This window comes from Hyposmocoma kahamanoa, unplaced genomic scaffold, assembly GCF_003589595.1.
Source record: "Hyposmocoma kahamanoa isolate Upper Pololo Valley unplaced genomic scaffold, ASM358959v1 138, whole genome shotgun sequence".
NCBI classification, from domain to species: domain Eukaryota; kingdom Metazoa; phylum Arthropoda; class Insecta; order Lepidoptera; family Cosmopterigidae; genus Hyposmocoma; species Hyposmocoma kahamanoa.
The window spans coordinates 5,934,775-5,960,455 of NW_020653492.1; the positions used below are offsets into that span (position 1 = coordinate 5,934,775).

At 39.5% G+C, this 25,681-nt stretch overlaps 1 protein-coding gene across 2 annotated transcripts; it reads right to left on the minus strand.

Moving 5' to 3' along the window:
- Window positions 1–1,651: 1,651 nt before the first annotated feature.
- Window positions 1,652–24,425, minus strand: LOC113240382 (glutamate dehydrogenase, mitochondrial-like). Of its 2 annotated transcripts, none has more exons than XM_026477667.1 (12): window positions 24,293–24,425; window positions 18,595–18,750; window positions 15,977–16,100; window positions 15,278–15,385; window positions 14,332–14,424; window positions 14,049–14,135; window positions 12,943–13,109; window positions 12,622–12,759; window positions 8,526–8,687; window positions 7,506–7,710; window positions 6,228–6,370; window positions 1,652–4,050 (listed from the first exon to the last, which is right to left on the minus strand). In XM_026477667.1, the coding sequence occupies exons 1-12, from the start codon at window positions 24,404–24,406 to the stop codon at window positions 3,934–3,936; spliced, it is 1,614 nt and encodes a 537-aa protein (XP_026333452.1). In that variant the 5' UTR covers window positions 24,407–24,425; the 3' UTR covers window positions 1,652–3,933. The 2 variants fall into 2 exon arrangements, with proteins under 2 accessions (XP_026333452.1, XP_026333453.1); XM_026477668.1 differs by lacking the exon at window positions 24,293–24,425 and adding an exon at window positions 23,457–23,513.
- Between the last annotated feature and the right edge of the window lie 1,256 nt (window positions 24,426–25,681).

Consider the following 25,681-nt stretch of genomic DNA (forward strand, 5'->3'; position numbering starts at 1 on the left):
CTCAAAGTGACAGATTCGCTCTGGACCTTTTGGAGGGAAAAGTGTCGGTTTTATTTTGACTTTCAATTATTTTGTGAAATCTAGTTTACAAGTGGAATAGGGTAGTGCTATTGTGCCTTAATCGAAGATTAAAACGCGAAATTATACGAATCTCGAACTAAAATACACGTATCGGCCCGTTTTAAGGAATCCCGAGTCAATCCACGCACGCCGCCTCAAATTGCCTATCCTCTTTGTGGCGGCCATATTTACAGAAACATATTTAAACTTCATGTTTAGGCTGATGGCTTTGCCAAAGCCTTAATAAATTTAAAAAAAAATCAAAGTGACATTGGCAAGACTCCTCTTATCAAAACATTAATTTGCTAACTTTCGTATCTATCATTTAAATATTGTCTTAACGATTTTGTCACATTGGGTTTTCTTTTTTACTTTACGTCATTATTGTTTAATTAGGTATTTTATAGTTGTATTTTATAGCTTTAATGTTTTATGTGTGTACTATAAAATAACCATTATTTAGGTAAACATTCAATCATGCTTAAAATGAAACTTACGTACAAGAACGTTACCTAATATATGGCCGAACTGAATCAATTGTGTTGTGTTCTTGCCTCTATTCTAAAATACATTGTTTTGCAATTCCTTTATTTACTTCTAAAAATACACCAAAATCATTGACTTACAAATTATATGGACGTCGGTCCGAAAAGTGTCCGCACTTGTAAGGCGCTAAAATCGTATACAGAGCGCGACACTCCGCTTTAGTCTTCATTTGTTCTACTGACAGCGCGATACTGCGATGACATTACAATTTAAATTTCGAATAGGTTGACTTGGGACATTTTTTCGTGGTTTTTGTATTAGACTCGTCGTCCATTTATTTGTAAGTCAATGACCAAAATATATTAATTACTAGACATAAATTAAAACGTAAAATTATACTAGCAAAGTCCTTTAACGGCACTTCGTTGATTTTGGGTCAGCTTTCGCCAGCCTTCTTTCACTTTATAATTGATAGTGCAATTTATCCACTGGTTTGTGAATTTATAATTATAATTTATCTCTGCGAAATTTCGAAGAAAAAAGCACTACTTTATCGCGATAACCTTACAGTACTAATAGACTATCGCGATAAAGTTGACTCAGAAAGAGAGGTGTTATAAAGTTTTGAGGAGAAGAACGAAAGATGAAGAAAGAGACGTCATAGTCAATCTGCCACATTCTTATGTTGACTGCGACAAGCTTCCAGGGTGACTTCTTGACAGGTCCACGGTTTTTTTATGGAAATATGTGACAATTTTACAATGACGTCTCTAGGATTGAGAGGCGGGATTCTAAAATATTAGTGATAAATATAATTATTTAGTTATTATTAGAATAATACTTATAATAAACGTTATTGTTCCTTGTTTTAAGGTTAATCGCTATTTATTGGAAGAAATAAAACATTTACGTTCAAAAAGATTTTTATTAGCACAATTTTATCTACAATAGCCATTGACTTACAAATAAATGGACGACGGGTCTAATACAAAACCCACGAAAAAAATGTCCCAAGTCAACCTATTCGAAATTTAAATTGTTATGTCATCGCAGTATCGCGCTGTCCGTAGAACAAATGAAAACTAAAGCGGAGTGTCGCGCTCTGTATACGATTTTAGCGCTTTACAAGTGCGGACACTTTTTAGCGCGGACCCGACGTCCATATAATTGTAAGTCAATGACAATAGCTAAGGGTACAACAATGTTAAAAGTACAACGGTATATACCGTTGTATTACTTATTATTACATCTAGCTTTGGAACAAGGACAAACCAGATGACAAACTTATTTTTGTTTGGTCAATTGCACTGTGACTATGACATATATCACACGTCATACAAAGATACGTCGGAAGTTCGTCAGTTCTCAACGGTCAGACGGCTACAAAACGATGAAATTAATAAAAAAAAACTGGTATGTGGGCTCAAAATATCACTGCACAGTTCACAAAAATTATGCCAATGAACTGAAAATGAATTTTTCTGCGTAGTAATATACGCTCGGCAAGCTATAGGTAATGTGGCTGACGATGGTACGACTTTGTCTAAAAAAACGCCTATTCACTTCAGCCTTGAATTTAGTCAGCTTGACCGTTCAGGAAATCTACCATGAGGTATTTTATATACAAATATTTGTATACAAAATGTTCTCCTCCTCCTCTTGTGACTGTTAATAATTTGCCATATGAAGTTGTCAAGTATCACATGCAGTATCTAGTGATAATTACCGATTTAGACTCGTGCAGAGTGTCGGAGGGCGGTGGTTTTAGGGAGCCTTCAAATAGAAGCGCAACACTGTTTAGAAACATGCAGCGCCAGTGTGGTGACACTCACGCCTTACTTTAGCAGTCAAAATTAGACGTAGTTAAGCAAAATGGATCCGATCCATAAGATTATAAAAAAATGAGTTATATGTACCAAACGGTTCCTAAAGTCTAACCTCTTAAATCAGAAAAAAAATCCAACATGTAAACATTAATAAATATCTCTGTAGTTACATGACATTATAAGTTTAGAAAATAAAACAAGAGAGAAACATTTTCAAAATTTAAACTGCCATATCTCGAAAGTGAGACTGCCATATCAGGAGACTGTATATAGGCTGAGAGTTGCACAGAGGGCCTTGTTGACTGACTTCCGAACGTTGAGATCCGACGACTGGCGAAAGCCCAACTCAAATGGGGTTGGGCTTCACATAGTAACGGGAGGTGATGGCAGATGCAGCAAGATGTCGACTGATCTGTGGCCGAGGATGGGCAAAAAAGTGTCTGGGTGGATGGGCAAAAAAGAGAAAGGGTCGACGGAACGTCAATGGATGCGGCTAGCACAGGACCTTTGTGGTTGGCACAAAATTCGGGAGGCCTATACCCAGCAGTGGGTGAAATCTGGCTGTGGATGATGAAGGAAAATATATATCACATTTTGATTGCGTGCGAACTAGAGGGCGCCAGGTGCTAATTGCGCCCGAGTGTTACATGGTCTAGAGCCTGCGCTGACATCTAGTATAGATCACTCATGGTAGAGGTATAGATCATTTTTACGTTAACCAAGTGTAACAAATACGATAATATACATTTTAAATAAAAAAAGTTACATTGCACATGCGCTGGACCATATAAATCTTGCGTCTATATGTCTTTGGTTTCCTGTCCTCGGCCACATTGTCTAGGAAGCAACACAAAACAAAAATAAACTCCTTAATCTTCAAATATAAACTGCTCTCATACTGATAAAATTACATTTAATAAAAATAAGCTATTAAAACATGTATAAAATTAAGTAAAATGAGGTTAACAAAATTGCGGTAATTGAAATGGTGAAGTTATTTATTTATTATATATATGTCTAGAAGTTTCAAAGGTAAATCCTACCTGCTACAATGTGCATTGCTAAAATTACAAGGAATTCAATTCCAAGAGAGGAATGTGTTTTTAATAGTAGCTATGTTGACCTACAAAATCACATTTGAAACGACACTAACACAGAAATAAAAACTTAAAACTTACTTCATGTGCTATGAGACCGGAAAAGCATTGGCATCTAAATAAATCCAAAAGGAACAAACGGCTTCAGGAAAGATCTTAACCTACATAACAAGAACTATCACGCGATCCTGCTTGATCACATCGAAAATAATCACATTCCTCCCTTAAATATATCTATGAGACGTTCCAAACAGGTAACAATTCCGACATAAATAAATGAAGACAACTTATTGTGTTTCTTTCACTTTGCGGTGATAAATTTACAAATGTCGAGTTCTCTTAAAATTTAGTTTCAATTTCAACTTAAGCTTAAATATAAGATAGCTTCCCACATTCACAAACTTGAAAAATCGATTTCCGAGTCATATTATTTCAGTAACAACATTGGTGGACAATAACGAAGGCTAGAATGCAAGGCCCATTTCATCGTACGTGGTGAAAATCTTGACGATAGACGTGATGTAGGCTGCCGTTCGCAAGTCTAAGCCCAAATTATGCGCAATTTCAGCGCGAATTACATTCTGTAAATAATAAAAACATAGATTCATCATTACATTCCTTGTCCTGTTGGCCGAGGACGTAATCGAGGTCCTAATCAATGAAAACGGAATATAGATAACGTATAAAATAAAAGGCGCAAAAAAGCTATAGCAGCGTGTATTCTCTATACACGCTGCTATAGCTGATAATGATGAGCAAAGTGCAGGGAAAAAGAAGCACTGGGCGAAGAAAGAAATCGTGGCTGCGGCAGATCCGGGAGTGGACCGGCATTGCCTCCGTCGAACAATTGTTCCGGTTGGCTGCAGATAGAGACTGATACAGGAAGCTGACGGCCAACCTTCTAGATTGAAGAGGCATTCTAAAAAGAACAATAAAACATACAAGGTAAAATCGGGTTTTAACCCCCTACACATATCTGCCTTTGTCTATACAAAGACAGAGATGGGTAAGGGGTTAAAACCTAATAAAACCGCTCGGATTTAGGTTCTGCCTAAAATGGTGGATGGAAATGGGCGAATACGGAATTTACTAGATATAATTCCACACTTATTACAAATTTCAATGTAAAATATCTTTTGTAGATGAAAACGAGGCAACTTCACACAATTCCTACCTTCCAACCCTTTGGATTCTCACGAATAGGGATGATTAGGATTCGACTTTTCTGAAAATCGATTGAAGTGCATGATCTAACGATTTTTTGTATCGATTTATTTCAATGCGAATTTCACGCGAATCGTTTGAATAGAAAGTTAAATCGAATTGGTCTAGATAAGAAAGCAATAAATACTTTATAATAATATCATGAAAATTGTACAAAACTCGATTTACAATATTTAGGAAATAATAATAATAACGCTCACACTCAACATAGCCCCGCACTAGGGAAACCCTGTGTCGCGGGTGCCATGGACACACACATAGACAACCACAAATTAAATTCAAACTCACGAGAGAAATAAATGTAGGCCATTCAAATATTTCTCCCGGCGGCCCGGGAATCGAATCTGGGACCCCTGCGTGACAGTTCGGCATGGTAACTGTTTGGCCACGAAGGCAGTTAAATATATGCCCATATCTGGACAAAGATGATAGTGTGGCGTAGCGCACAAAAAAAAGAGCGGTTTTTTTTACACTGACAGAAAAGTGCGAGCTGACGGATCTTGATCCGTTTTAAAATTTAAGTAGCGAGGCAGAGGGCGCCCAAGTGGGTACGGAGGTTGGCTCAGGACGCTACTGAAGACTTCCGCCGGAAGGGCGGCTGTAGTAGTGAATTTCCGCGAGTAGGTACACGTTGGAACTGTATTCGCGCAGATTCACTGTCATTTCGTGCAGAGTGTGCTTGAGTTGCGACGTTGTCGACAGTCATCAGGATCGTTGAGGACTTCCTGGTCCTACGAACGCGGAGAGGATGTTTCCTGAGGGGATGTAATTGGAAATAGCCACACGAGGGGGCTGGGGTGGTGAGGAACAGAGTCGAAGTATGTTTAGTTGTAAATGTACAAGTTAACGTTGCGAATAAATCTATTTTGGACAGCCTGCAGTCGGTGGATATGAACGGGAAAGACAGCGGAGCCTGAAGGGGACCGCTTATATACGCCCTTTGTCGCCAGCGAGTGGACAGGGCGGCACAGTCTATCCGACGCAGCATTCGGCGCAGACGTTCCAGATTCATTAAAGGAAACAATTTAGAAATCTTATCACAGCATGTTCTTCGTTGTATCCTTGGATCAGCAGTTCCGCAGCACTTTGGGGATCCGCTAGTAAAGCCGTGGTGTCTTAGAAAGCAAGCAACCGTCACGCGACACTTATGGTTGGTGAATATATTATTTCAAATTATGCCGGCTGGCCCTAGAGTAATTCATTACACTACATTTCTTAAACTAACTAAACAGATCTCTTATGATTATTAATAAAAAGATTGAACACATGCAAAATTTTTCTTTTCTTCGACCCGATGGGACTTGACCCACGACCATACTGCACCGTAGCATTGCTCTTATCAACTGAGCTACGAGTCAAGTTATCGAGTTGTCGAAATTCTCCCATATGTAATAATCATAGTAAAAACTAAAGGAGTTATTCATTACCTTTCGATTGAATCTAATATTCTGCTGAAACCTGAAGCTGTTCCTGCAGCAGGCAATGGAAATACACAGTTCAGGGTTGCAGCGGAAATGAATCGCAGATAACTGACCTGGCAGGCGTTAGTCATGGAGTACTCGAGCCCCGTGTTGACGATGATCTCCTCGTTGGCGCCGGACATCATCGTGTGGAACAGTTCGGTGGGCGCGATCTTCGCGTCGATGTTCGCTTTCTTCAACGACTTCTCCACGGAGTCTATCGCAAACATTTAATACTCACCGGGTGAACAATTTTCAGTTTAGAAGCCTAAGAGCCTAAACACACGGCGTATTTTATACGCACCGAAGACGCACAGATGACGCGCGTTATCACGATTCAAACGCGATGCAGCCACAGCGAGTAAACCTTTGTTCACGTTCACAAATTCAGTGGCGTAGTAAACGGGCGTCATTTGCGCGTATACGCACCGCAGACGCGCTGTAGCTGCGCATATTTATCGCGCGTTTTGATAAGAGATAGTATTCATTTTAGTTTTGTTTGTTAATTACAGTTAGTTTTTGAAATGAAGCAACTAAAAATATAAAAGCTTGCGTCTCTCTAAACATATGCTAAAATCATCATTCAGCCATACGACGCCCACTGCTGGGCATAGGCCTCCCCCAACGATCTCCACGACGATCGGTCCTGCGCTGCCCGCATCCATCGGCTTCCCGCGACCTCCACCAGATGTGCCGTGTGGTGCCGGCCTAGAATAGCACCACCCCCCTTCTTAACCTGTGGGTGTCGTAAAAGGCGACTAAGGAAAAAATTGTCAGAAGAAGACGGGCAGCAGCGTCTTCTACTCATCTTGGCAAGAACTGCGATCGCCAACCCGCCTGCCAAGCGTGGCGATTATGGCACGACCCCCCCTATGATATGCTAAAATACATAAGAGAAATTACTTAGTAACTGTACTAAATTATATATTTTATTCGGTTTTGGGAGTTTATTTTGCATGTAAGTATTGCAACTAGTGTGAAAAGGATAAAAAATCACAGCAAAAGTTGTTTTCAACATGAAATTCTAAGTGTGAACTCCAGTGGAGTAAAATGAAGTATAATTACACTTCTTGCAACGCTATGCTTTGAAAGCGCGTCCGTATCGCTTTACGTGCGTTTGTATCGATACAAACGCAACAATCTGCTTTTTGAGCCTCTACGGCGCCGTAAACGCGCGTTCGTGAAACGGTCGCTGCAGGAAACCCCGAGGTTGCTTTTAAATCGGCAGGGGCTCATTGTTAAGGAGACAGTTAATTCATCGGGATTGCAACTAAACTATCAATAGTGAAAGAACAATAACATTGGGAGATCGTTAGATGAACTACATTGATTTGTACGCTAATAAACCATACCTAGTAGTGCTGTATTAGAGTCCCTCCAAAACTTGATACTCAGTTTCCCGAAACTGACATGGTTCAAGTTCTTGAGGAACTCGAAGTAGGAGACGGTAACGCCGCCGGCGTTGCACAGCAGGTCCGGAATCACTAGAATCTTCTTGTTGCGGAGAACCGCGTCTGCTGAAGGTGTTATTGGACCGTTCGCTCCTTCAGCTATTATCTGAAAAAGGTGTCTCTATCTGACACAGGGATTGGGTGCGCCCGATAGTCTTAAGACACAACCACAAACACCTAGACCTGATACTATATAGAAAAACTTCTACATTAACCCGGCCGGGGACTGAACCCGCGACTTCAGTTATGGCTAAAACAGTATCTTGTCAAGAAACGTCAAAACCGAACTTATAGGTCAGGCCGTTACATGACGCTAATGTATATAATAGTACATAATACATATAGGTACTATTTTTCTTCGGGTCCGCGCTAAAGCGTCCGCAGCTGTAGACCTTTAAAATCACACACAGAGCGTTAATCGCGCGTCAGTCTTCGTTTGGTCGGCTGACAGCGCGCTTGTCAATCATGCAGTACCATATAAACCTGTACAAATTATTCAAAGAGAAAAAACAGGATTTTGCATCATATTTTCATTAAGGAAATATATTGTGTTATCATAATTAACATTTAAAAGTGTTATTTTGTACAGTTGTATAGTATTTAATTTTATTTCAATTAATCGCAAATATAAATTACAAAAGCAATCAAAATAATCAAATAGCCAACTGTCCTTTTCCTACACATTGCATGCGCAAAAGACAGAAAGAGATCCGCTATGTCAATTTCAAATGTTGATGTTAGACAGAGAACGGGAATAGGCCTCCCTAGTCCGGTTCATTTCCATCTTTTTATCGTTGTCGTATGGTGTCGACTAAAATGAAAACAGTCCTTGTAGCACTCCATATTAGATTTATCGTTAATTGCACTTTACATTTATCATTTGTTTGTAACTCGGAATACTGAAATATCGTAATAGCAAACCTTGCACTGCAATTTCGAAGCCACTTCAGAAGTGATGGTCTTCTCGTGAGCAGCGGCTACAATAATATCACACTTTGTGAATATGACGTCTTTGTTGGTCTCCTCGGCGCCTTTATAACCCTTGGCGCTGCCTTTATTGCGCTCTTTGTACTCCATCAACTCCTGTCAAAGGAAAATCGCAATATGTTACATTTTTCGATCCTGTCGGCACTGCAGCTTGATCGCCATAAATCAACACTGTTGTAGTGTACAGTGAGCACTCACCTCAGAAAACTAAGGATACTGACACATATATTATATATGATCGAGTAAAAGAACATTAGATTGAATCAGTGTCTCTGATGCGAGACTGCGTGTGTTGTCGTCCATATTTTATTTTATTTTTACTTATTATAAGACCAACAGCTATCTCACAGAGAGATAAAAACTGTTGTTGAGTACACGTTCCATAGTCTTGCAGAGAATGGAAGTGCCTGAGATAGGTCTGTAATTGACAGAGTCAGCTCTGCTTCCTTTTTCGGCACAGGTTGCACGTTTGCAAGCTTCCACGACCTGGGAACTACACCAGTCTCAAGTGAGAAGCGGTACAGTCGTGTGAGAACAGGAAATAACTCAGGCGCACGGTTACGCAGGCTATTGCTGGAATTCCATCTGGCCCGCTAGTTTTATTAACGTCTAGATTCCGCAGAGTTCTAAGTATCTCTTTTTGACGTATGCGAACTAGCGCCATAGTGCAACCAGCCTGAGGTACGGTAGGTGGTGGGTTCCCTACGGCATCCAGACGCGAACTCTCTGCAAAGAGTGAGCCAAAAAGATTCGCCTTCTCTTCCGCAGTATGAGCCAGCGAGCCATCGGGCCTCAGCAGAGGTGGCAAAGATGGGCGACAAAAGTTAGATTCGACCGCTTTGGCCAGGGACCAAAAGGATTTTCTGCCTGCTGGATAAGAGGCAAGCTTAGCCCTTATACGGCGCACATTTTGGCGGCCTTATTAAAAGCTTTCTTCAAATTCCGAGTACTCGGAGCTTTGTGTAGTCGAGCATCTGCCCCCTAGCTTGGTACGCGGACTGTTTATGAGCTTCAGCACAACTACAATCAGCTTTAAACCATGGACGAGCTTGGGGTCCATTGGGTACATGACACAGATTATGGTATGTAATACTCCATACCCAAACGCAAGACCTCGACTACAGCATCGGCATAGCTCGACGAGTCTAGCAAGTACGACGACAAGTAAAGCACGCCTGCCAGGGATATGACGCAAAGAAATGGCGTATTTCGTCCCAATCTGCTAACTTGTATCGCCACACCCGTTTCATACCACTAGGGTCCTGATCGGGTGGGGAGTATACAGATACAGTTTTCAGACAATGGTCGGAAGTACCCTGTGGGACCTCCACAACCACAGAGTAGCGGTCTGGATCAGTTGTTAACAGAAGGTCCAAGCAATTAGCCTTATGAGACTCAACATCTAGGATCCTGGTGGCGCCACTCACAAGCTGGGAAAGGCTTAGCGTTAACGCAAGTTTACGCGTCTCCCAGCGTGATCGGTCATCTGGTATGGGAACAACCATTCTTGATGGTGAGCATTAAAGTCCCCTAGAATGACTCAGTTGCGCCGCCGGGTACCTGAGCTGAGCCTCATCAGACGTCTCACTCAGACGTTGGAACAACTTGGTCGTCTCCTGATCTCCACTGTGCGAGTGGTAGACACAGCTGTACACTATTTGTGTAACTCCCGTGTCAACCAAAAGCCACAAAATAAAAAAAACTCGGTGCCTCAAGGTTCTTGAGACGCTTGACATAGATATCATTGCGAACGTACACACAGACTCGGGCACGAGGTACGAACCTGTGCAACAGAGTATACCCGGGGTAGCTGAGGTACGCTGCGTCAGTCGGAGTCGGACATCTGATCTGCGTCTCGGTGAGAAACAGCAGCTGCGGTTTGCCGGTTTCAAGGTGGTAGTTTCGAACTTGGCTTGGCATAACACTCATTTGTATGTCTTGGCTGTCTTATTAAATTCTTCAGTTTCAGAGCATTCGGCGCTTTGTGTAGTCGAGTATATGCTGTTTGGGGTCCATTGGGTACATCAGAGTATGGTATGTACTCCACACCTCAACGCAAGACTTCGACTACAGCATCAGCACAACTCGACGAGTTCCCTGAACTAGAGCACGCCTGTCAGGAATATGAAGCAAATGGCATTGCGTCCCAATCTGCTAACCTGTTTCGCCACACCCGTCTCATACCGCCATCTGGTCGGGTGGGGAGAGGTTTCAAAAGACAAATGATAGAGCAATTACGACTAATTCCAGAAAGCATTAATAAGGCATAAGGATTCCAGATGTTAAGTGTCATAGTCGTCTGACATGAATCCTGATGGCGCTACTGACAAGCTGGGAAAGGTTTAGCGTCAACGCAAATTTTCGCGTCTGTCTCCCAGCATAATTAGGACATTTGGTATGGGTACAACCATTCTTTCATTCCCCAGAATAACTAGCAGAGCTTCTTCCTCGGATGTTGGAACATCTTGAACAGAGAATTGAAGACTGAAAACGAAGATGTTTAATTGCTTGTCTCTAAAATATGTATATTTTTTTAAGGTATTCGTATTGCTGTTGATTTTTTTTTTATTATAATTCGAGGCGTTATTGATCTCATTACATGTGACTTCTATAAAAAATAATTTACAAAACACTAACTTTTTTTATGATATATAAATGCGCATTTGACCTCCATCTCACCTGATGACGATGAGGTCGACGGCGGAGCATGTACATCTAAATAATGTCTATTCACTCTCGCCTTGAAAAGGCCCAAGTAATAGCGTTCAGGGCACAAGTCTGCAGGCAGGTAATTCCACTCCATAGCCGTTCGCCATAAAAATGTGGAAGCGTAACGCTTCGTGCGAATATTTGGAATATCCACAACATAGGGGCGGAACCCAAGCCTACGCCTAGTGATGAAAAGGTGAAAGTGGAAAACCATTTGGCAACTCGACTGCATCGGGAGGGTGGTGACTAGGCACGGCCCAAGCCAACGACCAATAGTTATAGCTCTTTAGCACCACCTAGGGTTCAGTTGTAGGGTCTCGAGGGTAAACCTACGGAAGCGAGCGACATCAACCCCCAAACTTGCTGTTTTTTAGTTTTCGGACGCTTTGAAACAATTATTTTGGTGACAATAGAAAAATATCCGAAAAAACCGGGTAACCGGTTAACTAAGACTTAATAACCGAAAAAGCCGGTTTTTAAAATCATTCGGTTTTTGCATGCTCTAAACACTAGTGTTAAAACGGTCATTATCAATTTGCTTGGACAATTAAAGCTATTACTCGCACGCGAGAGATATATGCATTCGACCGAAAATTCGAAGAGGCCAGAGGTACGCACAAATTTGAATTAAACCTAAGGGACTTTGTACACTCTATGCTCTATCTCTTAGAGCCTTGGACACTAATTCCGTGGAGTCCACGGCACCAGAAGCACTTTTCGCAAAAATATTAGGGGTCATTAGGGAATATTAGGGGGCATTGAGTAGAGTGCTGGAATACGACCCTAAGAGTCGTATTCCAGAACTCTACTCAATGCTCAAGTTAGGACTTGAATATGATTTAAAGCACTGAAAATCATACTCAAGTCCTTGCCATTAAGGTCGCATTTCCAGTGCTTGAAATCATACTTAAGTCTGCTCAAATCCTGTCTTGAGCATTGAGTAGAGTTCTGGAATACGACCATAAGTCTGTCATCTGACGTAGCAACTCTAGTGGCTAAGCATCAGAGGCGTGATCGACGGAAATCGTACATTAGTAGAGAATTGCGGCAGCGTGTTGCAGCCGCGGTTTTAAGTAATGCCGCCGCCGCGGTACCTACATGTATGAAAGTGTGTAAACAAATGCTAGTACTACTGCGGCGCCGCAGTGGGAGCGGTGCCGCTGTTGTTACGGCACCTTGTGTAATCAATCAGCCAAAGTGTCGTCCATTGCTAGCTACCCTGATTCACAAATACACAGTGCATCGGCTAAATTCGTAACATGCCGATATTGTATAGGCACAAATAAAATTTTGTCTGTATCGCGTCTGAAATATTACGCACCTTTGTGTTGATTCCTTTGTCGCTCTTGAGGCAGGTGTCGAACTCGACGATTCCAATGATCTTGACCCCGTGGTTTTCTAGGTACAACGCGGCGTAACTACCCACGTTGCCATACCCTTCAATCACCGCAGTTTTGTTCTAAAACGCCACAGAAACGTGTGAGACCACACAGAAAAGTGTGAACCTGAACCATCCCTCCAACCTTCCAAGTTACTTAAAAATAGAGCCATTATCACATAATTCAACTAGACGATATGGTAAAACAGGTCTTCGCCGGAAATAAACTTGCAGCTATCTACCCACCCAACCAAAAACGCTTACCTTGAAACCTGTCTCTAAACCTATCATATCCATGTACTTCTTGTCGTGAATAAAGACTTGGATGGCGATGAAGACTCCTCGCCCTGTAGCTTGCACTCGGCCGTGGATGCCTCCGCCATTGATAGGCTTTCCCGTCACGCATGCCGATGCATTCAGGTCCTGGTATCCTGGACGCAACATCGAACAGGTTATCAACAAGACTTGCCATAGCGTACAAGTCGTATCGTGAGGACGAATACTACAGCAAATTTTGATATACTGCTGGGTCTGCTTTTTCTGATCCTTTATTCAAGGTCGATCTCGTTCATATGACCACCACGAGCACGTTTGCAGAGTTCAACACTTTGGAACCAATTTTCCACCACACTTCCTCACATATCGGACGAAATGTTCGCAATTTCGCGTTTGATATTGTTCCTGAGCTGATTTAACCTTGTTAGCTTGTTGACATAAACCAATGACTAAACGTAACCTCGTAAATAGTAATCGAACGGCGTTAGACCACATGAAAGACACGACCCGATTATCAAACTGCCTCTTCAATAGATCGATTGTTTGACTAACTGCAAACGTGGTCGCGGTGGTGATATGAAGAGATCGAATTCCATTCTTAAATGTAACATTTGTGTCCTGCACCTGGAATAAACTTCAGCACGATATCTCCATTATTCTGTTTTATTGAAATTCAAAATTGTTACGTCCTTATTGGAAAACCTTAAGTAACCAATGTTTTAAGCTAAAACAACTGGATAGACTAAGAGTCGTATTCCAGAACTCTACTCAATGCTCAAGTCTCCTCTGGACGATGCTAATTTCCAGGCAAACTACTGTCAACAGCGGTTCAAGTCTAAATATATTTGAAATTATGTTATTAATCTACTGTACCACATACTGCTGTACTGTTTATAAGATTTTGCACTATAATTGCAATGATCGCACACTCAATAAAGGATAAATTTAATTTGCGGAATAACTACTACTTGACCGTCAGTTCTCTTGTGAAAGAATGTTTACCTGCTACATTGTTTCATTAATGTATCTCATGACTAACAGCTCCTGCAAAAGGATCTCAATCTTCGCGAGTTTACAATCAGGTCATAACTTACCCAAAGTCTTGATGTATGTGTCGACGATCCAGGACATCTCCCTTCCAGATGTGTTTACATCCGGAGCAGGAACGTCTATGCCTGCTCCTGAAGACATGCAACTTTTATGAGACTTGATTACTAATTTTCGAAATTCAAAGAGACAAACATTTGTTTCATTAGTCACAGTTAGACGCCTATAGGACTTCGGCGTATTATCTTCAAGCTTTCATGGTTACATGGTTATGGTAACACCGTGGAGTGTTCCCTTTCGAGTCATGGAAAAGTAAAAACAGGTATTTACCAATGTAGTTCTTCTTGGCCAACTCTAACGTATATCTTCTGGTAATTCTCTGTAGTTCAGCAACAGAGTAGTTTCTAGGATTTATGGCAATACCTGCAAGGATAAACAAAATATACGTTCTATTGTCCTTGCAGTTCTTTGAAAAAAACAAAGCATTTTTAAACCGCGGTTGTTGTCCCAAAATATAAGAAAAATTATCATAGCGTCGCATTTTACTTTTCTGACAATAATTTGCTTGTATTAATGGCTTTGTATAGCTAACGGCGGTCGAAAAATTATCTGAAAAGATGGCTGAAACAGAACCGTATATCTGGCGCGCAAAGCACATTTCAATAAAAATTTAAGTTACAATTAATAGCAACATTTCTAGCCAGGGTTGGTAGCTGTAAAGGTATCTAACTAGGCGACGAAAATACTTTCATAGATTTTTTTCAACAAAGATCCGAAAAATTCGTGAGGTCCACTGGTTCGTTCCGTGGCTTAGTGGGCGTCTGGCACGGTTTGCTAGGAGACGTTGGTTCGAAACCGTCCGGATCAAAGGATTTTTTTCTAAGCGTTCGATTTTTGTATTAATAATTATAAGAAACTACTTATTATAACGAATGTAAATTTCCTACCTCCGTTGTTAGGAGACAGAAACAGCCGTGGTGGTCTGATGGTTTGACCTCTGAAGCAGAGGCATTGGGTTCGAATCCGTGTTCGCACTTCTGAGTTTTCGGAATTTACGTGCGAAATTAATTCGAAATTAACTTCGAATTTTTCGGTCAAAGAAAACATCGTAATGAAACCTTCACGTCTAAGAACGTTCACAACACTCGGAAAAGTGTCAAGTCCCGACCCGCATTGGCAGACTTCCGTCTAAAAATCTCGCCTGAGATAAGAACCGTGCCTAGCAGTGGGACATATAAATGGGTAGATGATGTTAGGAGACAGAATTACACCGTACCTCCTTTAGCTCCGCCGAAGGGCACGTTAAGACAGGCGCACTTATACGTCATCAGCGCTGCAAGTGCCTTCACCTCTCCTTGATCCACCTTATCCGAGAATCTGATACCTGGATCACGTCCGAAATTAATTGCTTTTTATTGTACTCTAACCTAAACCGACTTTATGCAGCCGAAATCGACTGCATGCAGTTAATGCATGAAGTCGTTATCAACTTCATGCAGGCGTGATTTCGGTTTGTCATTGGCTAGTTAACATAGACAATTGGTAGGTACAAACTTAATTCTTCACTAGATTGATTAATTATATATATCATCATCTTTTTTTATGTAAAACGTTTTCCAAGATGACACAAAGACCTTTTAATCATATTTAAGAAACGACTGCTTCGAATGTTGTGACGTAACGGACCTCTACCTCTGCATCCGGAACAGTGGAAGTTACGCACACTTTTCACATCTTCTTCCGCGACTTATATAACGGATCTTTAATGTTTTAAACGCTTCGAACGTGTCGACGTTGTGTTGAGTATTTGGAACTATTTCATTGAGATCTTTATAATATGTGCACTTTCTGATTCGCTTCCGTTTCCGGTAAGATATACTTTAGACATCTGTTTCCGTTATGGCATCTCTATAAAATACGGTTTCAGTAATACCTATAACACGATATAAAAGAAGTAAAAAGAGCATTGAAGTACCTCCTTTGCAAGGGAGTCGGTGGACACTGTGCTGGGAACGGTACGCGTGAATGATTTCGTAGCAACCATTTTTGCGCTGTAGTGGGAACTCGAACTGTATTGAGCTGTTGCATGATCCCATCACCTGTAATAATAGGTACAATTAGAATTCAACAAAAATGCACGTAGCAAAGACAAACTTTCAAATTTTCAAAGATTTCTTTATTATTTATTATAAAAATCTTTGAAAAATTTCCATATTACAAATCCATGCAAATTTACAATTAAATGCATAAAAAATACATGTAGCAAAAAACAATTCATCACTAAGTACAAAATAAACACATTTCTTGTAAAGTCTCAGAATTTATGCAGGATAGTGATCTCTAGCAGAATGCTCTTGACGTATATTTATATTGAGTACCTAATTCAAACATACATTTCTCTGGCGCAAATTAATATGACAAGTTATTATAATACATCTCAGTACAGAGTACTAAAAAAACCAACCTCAAAAGTACGTGGAATTACGTCTATTTGCTAAGCTTAATTGAAATATCCCCTAGTTCGCCACTATACAGGACTTGACACTGGAGATAATAAAAATCGGTTCTCACTACTCAAAAGTATATTGAGAGAAAAACGCCTTGAATTGGAGAAATAGCAAAATCAACCATTAAAGTAATTGCTCCTAAATTAAAGTTAAGCGCTATTTATAAAAATGAATCTTCATGCGTGAACAGCCACCCTTCGAGGTGGATGATTTTCTTCAAAATGAAATGGAACCGCTATGGAAGTACCCCATTTCCAACAAAAAAAGAATCATGAAAATCGGTTCACAAGTACCGGAGTTATCGCGTAACATAAATACAAAAAAAAGAAAAAAAAGAACATACAGTCGAATTGAGAATCTCCTCCTTTTATGAAGTCGGTTAACTAGATTTAAGGCGAGACATTTCAACGCAAGCGTAGATTTTAGGAGGTGAGTATCTAATAATTTAGTTTTTGACAATAGCTAAACTGATTTAGTCTTACTTAGATGTTGACATAACTAAATCTAAAAAGTACATAAAACACACAAAAAACCAGTACCTACCTTGACAATCACGGCCATTGAAAATAAAGAACTCATAAAAGAAATAAAAGGAAAACGAATTAAAAATGTTTATGCTGAAACGCTATAACATTTGATCCTGCAAGATAGTTACTTGCAACAACTTTTGCTTCATGTAATAAATTCTTGTTAATGCCAAGGAGTGTTCCCAGATGTACTAAAAAAATGGATCCAATATAACATGAACAATTACAGGCCAATCTATGTTCTTGCATGTATATCAAAAATTTTGGAGTGTGTAATAAAGAATAGGCTTCCTAGCTATTTTGAGGCTGAAAATATTTATAATAGTAGGTAGGTAGGTAGGTAGTGCAATGCGGGTTGAAGAAGGGGATATCAACTACAGATTCTACATCCAATGTAGTTAACTTTGCTTTAGAGGCTTTGGATGGTTTGCAAAAATCACGAGCACATTTTGCGATCTTTCAAAGGCCTTTGTTTGCATACATCATAAAATCCTTATGTGTAAGCTTGACTATGTAATATGTGTAAACTATTACGGCCTGGATCCTATTGCATTAAAACTATTAAATAGCTTTTTGAAGGATAGGAATCAATTAGTACAAATTGAAGAATCTATTTCTGTACTAGGAAAGTCAACACATCGGGGTACCACAGGGATCTGTATAGGCCCTATATTATTCCTAATATATATAAATTACTTGCCAAACAGCTTGCCTTAGTGGAGCTTTGTAAATTTATTTACTGATGATTTTACTCCGACACCCATGTCGGAGTAAAAGATAAAGGAAGAGTAAGAATTCAAAAGAAGATAAAAATTTTTTTATTAAAATCCATTCTATACAGTTGACGAAATGTTACCCTTATGGATTAAAAAAAATGCTCATTACTTTATGACGTTTAATAAATCTATTGATAATTTATTTAAGCGCTTTATTTGACAATAATATATTATATATTATGTTAGATATTTTGTTCTTAAAGTAGTTCCGCCACAGAGGCAGTTATCAGTAAAATATTATTGAAGTACATCCTACAAGAACATTCTTTAGATAATAACCTTAAGTGTCTCGTATAAAACTACCTCTGTGGCCGAACAGTTACCATGCCGGACTGCCATGCAGAGGTTTCACGTTCGATTCCCGGGCCGGGAGAAATATTTGTATGGCCTACATTTATTTCTCTCGTGAGTTTGGGTATAATTTGTGGTAGTCTATGTCGACACACGGTTTTATGTTACGTTATTATTACATTTTTTGTAAGACCGTTATAAACCATTTTAATCTAGCAAAACAGTTATTCGCTTCTCATCCGGTGTACCCTGCCAGCGTCAATATGATACTGTTATTTACTTATAACACAAGTTGCAAGAAACGATATTCTATTATATTCTATCTTTAAATCTGCCAAAAGTAACTAGAATGGATTAGTATGCCTGAAAAGATTGATGAGAATGTAAGTAGCTAGGTATCGAAAAAAGTATGTCAGAATCGTGACCAACCCGTCCCACTTGGAGTCAGGAATAAATACGTGTAATTGGTTCTATAACAAAAGTGTTAGACACCTTAAGAATACCAGCGACTCTGTTAGTCCGTTTCTTGTCGGACATGTGCATATGTTTCTTGAGATATTCGAGCAGCGCCGGCTCGACTACCTTCACCGCGTTGTGGTAGTAATATTCCACCATGCGGTAAAAACTCGGGTCCGGTTGGGTAGCCACCTGTCAAATTACCGGAGATTATGCTATTAGTAACAAAGATCGAATACTGAGAACAAATTCCTTTCGATCCGGCTGCATTTAACCATCGTCTCCTAGGAAACAGTGTCAGACGCTATGCCAACTAAGCCACGGAACGAACCATCGGAACTCACGATTTTTTCCACGTGTTTGTTGCAGATCTTTGTTTTGGTTTTAACGACTTTTTGCCGTAGCGCCATCTATGAGAAATCTATGAAAGTTTTTCTTCACTCAGCGAGGTACCTTTACAGCTACCAGCCGTTGACAAGATATGTCACTTTAATAATGATTGTAATTAAGTTTTATTGAATATCAGGATGTTTAATTATTATTTGTGAAATTACTCCACTAGTTTGTTAGGTATAATTATTAAACAAAGATTGAACAATTCAATAAAAATTTAAAATACAGCGAATAGCGACATCTCTCGCCAGGACACTAACTGGGTGATAAATCTTTCATAGATTTCTCATAGATGCGCTACGACTAAAAAGTCGTTGAAAAAACCAAAATACAAAGACACGACGCAAGCACATAGAAAAATTCGTGAGGTCCGCTGGTTCGTTCCGTGGCTTAGTTGGTATAACGTCCGGCACGGTAAGCTAGAAGACATCGGTTCGAATCCGGCCGGATCGAAGGAATTTTTTCTGAACACTCAGATCTTTGTGTTTGAGAGATCATTATATTAATAATTATAACAAACTAGTGGAGTAATTTCACAAAAAATAATTTAATATCAAATTAAATAAAAATTTTAAAAGATTGAACACTTAGAAATATCCACTACAATCCGGTTGGTTCCGAACCAACTCCTAGCCAACCGTGCCAGTCGCCAACTATGCTAATTTATTTGTCTTGAAAACAGTGATACATTTTACAACAAACTCGAACACGGTGCTAATTAGCATGACAACGGTTTCTCACTCAGCGGTCGCTGGGAACCCAAGGCCTCCGTTATTCTACCATAACTTTGTTGAAGTATTGTAATTAAATATCGTATTTTAGGACACCGAGACTTAGAATAATTGGAGGTTGCCAAGCCAAAATAATGTGTCAATCAACATGATCATACTTTTGCGAAAATGGCACCTGAAGTATTTTACGTTGTATTCAAAATGAAAACTTTTGCTGTTGTCACCACATGAATGACAAACTGTTTTGATTTCTTACTATACGCGCCCAGTTACACGAGGACCGCTCAGTTACCACATCTTCATGTGCATTAATGGCGAATTTCAATTCTATTTTCTAGGCAACAACATTTAAATTCCTCTGAATAATACAACCGTGCGGTCGCCGAGCGGAGTCCGCGATGCCGCCGCGTCGACCAATTTCAAGCCAGTCTCGCCCGCCTGCCCAGGACGCTCATTTAAGTTAAAACGTACAAGCTAAACAAATAGAGCGTATTTTGCCATGACAGTTAGATGCACGCGGTCGCTGCGCGGTGGCAATGCGGACTCAGCTCGGCGGCCGCGCGGGGTGAGCGCGATGAAATTCGTGTCGAATAAAAGCGCCCTAATTCCCCAACAACAACAACCACAACGTCGTCAAATCATTTTGTAAGTAAATTTTTGAACAAACTAATAAAAAACTAAAGAATCTATACTTAGGTTGCCATATTCGCAAAACTATGGTCATGTGGATTGACACATTGTGGTTTATAACGTCATATATATATGTATGTTGTCATATCAATCCATTCCAAGCAGGCTCTTGCTTTGTAGGTAATCAGTAGGCTCCTTATGAATGGGCTGGTCCAGGTAAGTGCCACCTTGCCTATTTCTGTCGCCAAGCAGTGGTGTCAGCATTACTGCGTTCCGGTTTTGAAGAGAAAGGGTGTCTCAGGTTGACGGGTGCAGTGGCAGTGCCCCTCAGATCTTTGCGATTTAAAGCTCAGAGTGGTACTGCAACTGTTATGGACAGGCGTGTAGCTTACCACCAGGCGCACGACTTGTTCGTCCCGTCACTTGATATTATAAAAAAAAACCGTCTAGTCTAGTAGTAAATTAAATAGAACAAAATCTATCGGAGTTCCAGTCATTTTTTTATGATACTCTGGTGGTAAGCGATATCCCTGTCCACAACTATTGCAATATGTCGCTCAGAACTTTAAATCGCAAAGACCTGAGAGACATACCATAAGGCGTAAGTTGTAAAGTCCCACATGCCTGTGATTTCACCAGTACCCTTACCTTTCAAAATTGGACCTCGTGTCTGGACCTGGACCTGTACTCTCGTTATTCGTCCGACATCTGTCCGAAACAATTACTGGACAATGTCAAGTATGAAGTATCAGGTATCAAGTATTCGCATCGAAGAACAAGAGTATACCCCCTGAAACGCAGTAGGTAATGCTCACATTACTGCGTGGCGGCAGAAATAGGCAAGGTGGCATTATTTCCTTGGACGAACTGTTTTTCAAGGAGTTCTACGGCTATAAAAGCTATAGGACCTACCTGCACATGGTGGAGCACTGTATGGTATTTAATAGTTATCTGATTATACTCTAGCCACACAGATGTGGCCGCGGAAACATTAATTTTTGTAATCTACGAGTCTAAATGAACACTTAAACGCGCGCCGGCCGCGCGTCGACCGCCTCTGTGTGGCCATAGCATTAGCCATTAATGCCTAGTGTGTCCATATAGACACCAAATTTATGGGGTAATTCAAATCAACATAACAGCAAAATATAATGTTGTTTTGTTATAGTAACTCTTTAGAATTACTGTTGATAGAGTCGGCTGACTATAAATTTGTTGGCGGCACAATTTTTTGCAAATGTTTTTAAAGTTATTTAGAATTTTATTAAAATATTGCTAAAAAAATGGACGGAAGTCGAGAGTAAGTAAAATATTTTATAAATTTTATTACAATCTACACGTTTCTGCATTGGCGGATACTTTGTGATCTTACCCAAAAGCATATGAACACTAAATAACAGCTTGCGCTGCATTTTTTGGTTTTTATGTGGTTCGAGCGCATGTGTCCATATGGACACGCTAAGCCCTTTGCACGTCTTTAAGTACTTTGCTTTATATTGCTATCAGGTTTGTGGGTCTGGGAGTTTTTAAAAACGGACGGACGTTAAATGACGTTTTAAATGTTTTAGAAGGTTTTTTTTTGTAATACCAAGTAACGGAACGAAGACGTCGTGCGACTGGTGGTAAGCAATACGCCTGTCCATACAGGTGCAATGCCACGCAAAGTTTTAAATCGCAAAGTCACCCTGAGACATAACAAGCCCCATATGCCTGTAATTTCCCCAGCATCCTTACCCTTCCAAACCGGAACGCAGTAATGCTCACATTACTGCTTGGCGGCAGAAATAGGTAAGGTGGCAGTAATTCCCTGGACGAAATCTTCCACAAAGAGCTCTAGTGATAGATGATAGTGATAGATAGAGGCAATTCACCGATAAGGATTCTGGTGAAAAGGACTCAAAGGTTGTAGGATAATTTGACTTCAAGACAATTTGCAGAAGTGCGATATAGAAACCTTATTACCAGAGAGTACAATGGATGGGAGTATCAATATGTATCGGATTATTATACGCAGTGGAAAATGGTATTGGTCCCTCTTTATATAGATGTTAGATGCCACCTCGGCTTTAGCCAATAACTCGCGCTTGGACCACTACGTTCCAAAAATCGAAAAGAAACGCAGGTGCGTTGGCTTCTACTGTAAAAAATATTCTGCCGTTAGGATTGCCTGTTGGAAATGCAACGTGAGTTTATGATAATAATGATAATAATAAATGATAATAAATGTTTATTTCAGTAATACAATTAACTTTACATTAGCAGTGGATGGTACTTCCTATTAACCTTATCAAGCCCTGTGTCAGAAGGCACCGCTCTTCCATAGCTATAAATGCATATTTAACATTTTTAACTTATATTTAATTACTTAATGTAGTGTTTAATTTTTACATTTCCAAACATCGACAAAAACAAAACAACATTTTTTTTAACAATTTTTAAATTTCTTAACTTCTAATTTTAAATTTAATTTGAGTCTTAAAACGTATGTGTGTGCATTTGTATATGAAAAAGTATGTGTGTGTGTGTGTGTGTGTGTGTGCGTGTGAGTGAGTGAGTGTGTGTATGTATGTATGTATGTATGTGTGAGTGAGTGAGTGAGTGTGTGTATGTATGTATGTGTGTGTGTGGGGGGGTGTGTGTGTATGTGTGTTAACCTGTTGCCATAGATTAGGAAAGTAGTGTTTTTAAAGCAAGTGTTCTAATAGATCTTCGGTTTCCTCATACGATTTCGACTGTCGCCATTTTGATATAACTTTTTTGCAGTCTCTATAACTTTTGGCGTATATTTCTAATTCCTTATTAATTAAATTGTACAAATGGGCCGATCGTTTGCTGAATTGTCTGTTTGCAAATGTTGTATTTACCTTCGGTACTTGTACCACAATGTCTTTCCTTCTCCTCTTCAAAATATTTAGATCATATTTTAGAGACCTATGTTGTCTGGGTACAGTTTGAGGATGTAGAGTTTCCTTACAGTGGCTAAATTTGATAGTTGATACAAACTGCTAGTTACAAATAGTCTTTTTTTAAATACATTATTTTAAGCAAATTGCGTTGCGCACGTTCCAACTCGAGAAAACGAGTTTTAGCAGCTCCACCCCATACAGGAATACAATAAATCAATACAGATTGAACCAAACTCACGTATATTTCCTTAAGTATATCCCTAGACGACGAGACTCGCGGACCAGCGACTGGTCCTGGCACTACATATCTTAGTGTTTTAAAAATCCAATTAAGTTTTCTTACTCTTTTAATGACATGTTCGAGGTGTGGATACCACGAGAGTCGCTGGTCCACAAGAACACCCAAATATTTTGGTTGTGCAACTTTAATGATAGAAGGGCATGTGCAGTTACTGGTGTTGCCTGTGGTTTTGCAATTATGAATCTTTAAGTCAAACTTATTTTTGGGCTGAGTATCATTATTTATACTAAAACAGATGTAGTTTGTTTTATTAGTATTTAACGTAAGAGAATTGTTAATTAACCATCTATTTACGCGCTCCAGTCCCCGTTCCGCACTAGACTTCAAAGTATCCCAAGTGAGTCTAATGTTTTGTCTACGAGTCAAATGCTTTAAAGATTATCATCAAAACACAAAGTCTTATGCTTACATTTCTTTTTTTAAACCTTCTTTTGATTGTAGTGTTTGATTTGGAATGATAAATGCCTAGAGTGTCCATATGGACACGTTATTTTTTTAATTATGAAAATGATTTTTAAAGAAAAATGTCAATAATATAATAAAAATATTCTTTGACCAAACACAAGTATATAACATTGAAAAGAAATTATTCTCGAAACGCAAAAATAATTCAGGCATTACTGGGTAAGAGAGAAACTGCATGGATCCATTCACACACTACTGTCCTGGCGTCTTTGGTACACGTTTACATGTCAAGACGGTAAAGATAGTGTTGGTTGTCTGCGAGCGCTTCTACACAATTCTATGGTTTTAGGAATTAATATGCTACGTACCTTTGCTACTTCTTCAGGAATGTCATAATGTCTAACACTAATTCTGTTAGGTTCGGAAATGGGAACTAAAAACCTCCTCACATTTGATCGTCTGAGTACCATAAGCGCATTCATTGTGGTTACTTCTCAGTCCTTCGGTATTGGTACATGAAGTGAGAATTATATATATTTATATAAATATAATCAACTACAGCAAAATTAAATTCGAGATAAAATTATTTTATCAAAAACGCCAATCGTATATCATAACCTTTGGTCAACTTGCTTTCAAAAACTTCAAGTTCGTTTTTGTCATATAGGTTTGTCATCTATTTGAAATTCGAAACATACTTATAAAAAGGAGATGCATTATAGAAAAACAATGAAAACTTTTCGACAGGGCTCGAAGTCTGCTAATTTAAATCATCTCAGTTGTGTGTCAATGGCAGAATTTTGTACATTTTATATGCTACTAAAAGTTATTATTACCATTTCCTTATTAGGGGCTACTAGGCTTGGGCTCGTGTCAATTTCGAAGACCGGTTCCCGGTAACCGATTTCGATAAAATTTGGCAAATAAATGTAATTCCCACTAAATGTAATTCACGAACTTTTGAGGTTGGGTTTTTTAGTACTTTGTACGGAGATTTTGGAAGAACCTCTTCGATGTACTGCTATTGTAGGGGTTATACCTGAGGTGAAAAAGAAAAATCATGGACAAACAATAAACCAAAGCATAACATTATTAGAGCGCATAAAATCATACAAGAGTAGTGACTTCTCAGTGGCTAGCCATCGAGCTTCTATGCCACCAATGTCATTGCAATTTTTTGGTATTCTGCTCTTCCATGGCGAGCTGGGCGGAGTCTTATTAATTCTTTACACAAAAACTTATATTTAATGTGAAGACTAAATTGCTGAACAAAACGTGATAAATCGCAGTCAGCTCCAGTGGCTTCCCATTCGTCTCCGCAGGAATTTGCATATATATTGTCTCCATTCTCTACAATATTCTACATAACCCTGTGTCTCCCGGGTATCTGAAAGAGCCTTTCAGCTTTCTCAGGTCCCAGAATAAGTCCTGTCGCTCTCTCGCTAGGTCCCAGTTATCTTTTCCATCCTTCAATTCCGATTTTTATTCTCACTCCTTCACTGTTCATGCAGTCAGATTTTGGAACGCACTCCCATTGCAGAACTCCCATTACAGTTCACGATAGTAAATCCTTAGCAATTTTCACAATGAGAGTAAAAGAGCACTATTTACAGACTTTTCCATCCATTTTATAGGTATTATATTACGAAATATATATTTATCTACGTATTTATTGTTTTTTATTACATGTTTTTTGTTTTGTTGTGCACGTAAACCCGTTATTGCAATTAGAGTGTCATTTTAGACCTCATGAAAGC

What these genes read in the sequence shown, in the direction of transcription:
- LOC113240382 (XM_026477667.1), bottom strand. Translation starts at nt 24,406, where the DNA reads ATGAATGCGCTTATGGTACTCAGACGATCAAATGTGAGGAGGTTTTTA. An exon ending in GTTTAGAGACAGGTTTCAAG is followed by an intron (nt 12,760 to 12,942) that starts GTAAGCGTTTTT and finishes GTGGCGTTTTAG; the next exon opens with AACAAAACTGCGGTGATTGA. An exon ending in CTCTAATACAGCACTACTAG is followed by an intron (nt 6,371 to 7,505) that starts GTATGGTTTATT and finishes TGTTTGCGATAG; the next exon opens with ACTCCGTGGAGAAGTCGTTG.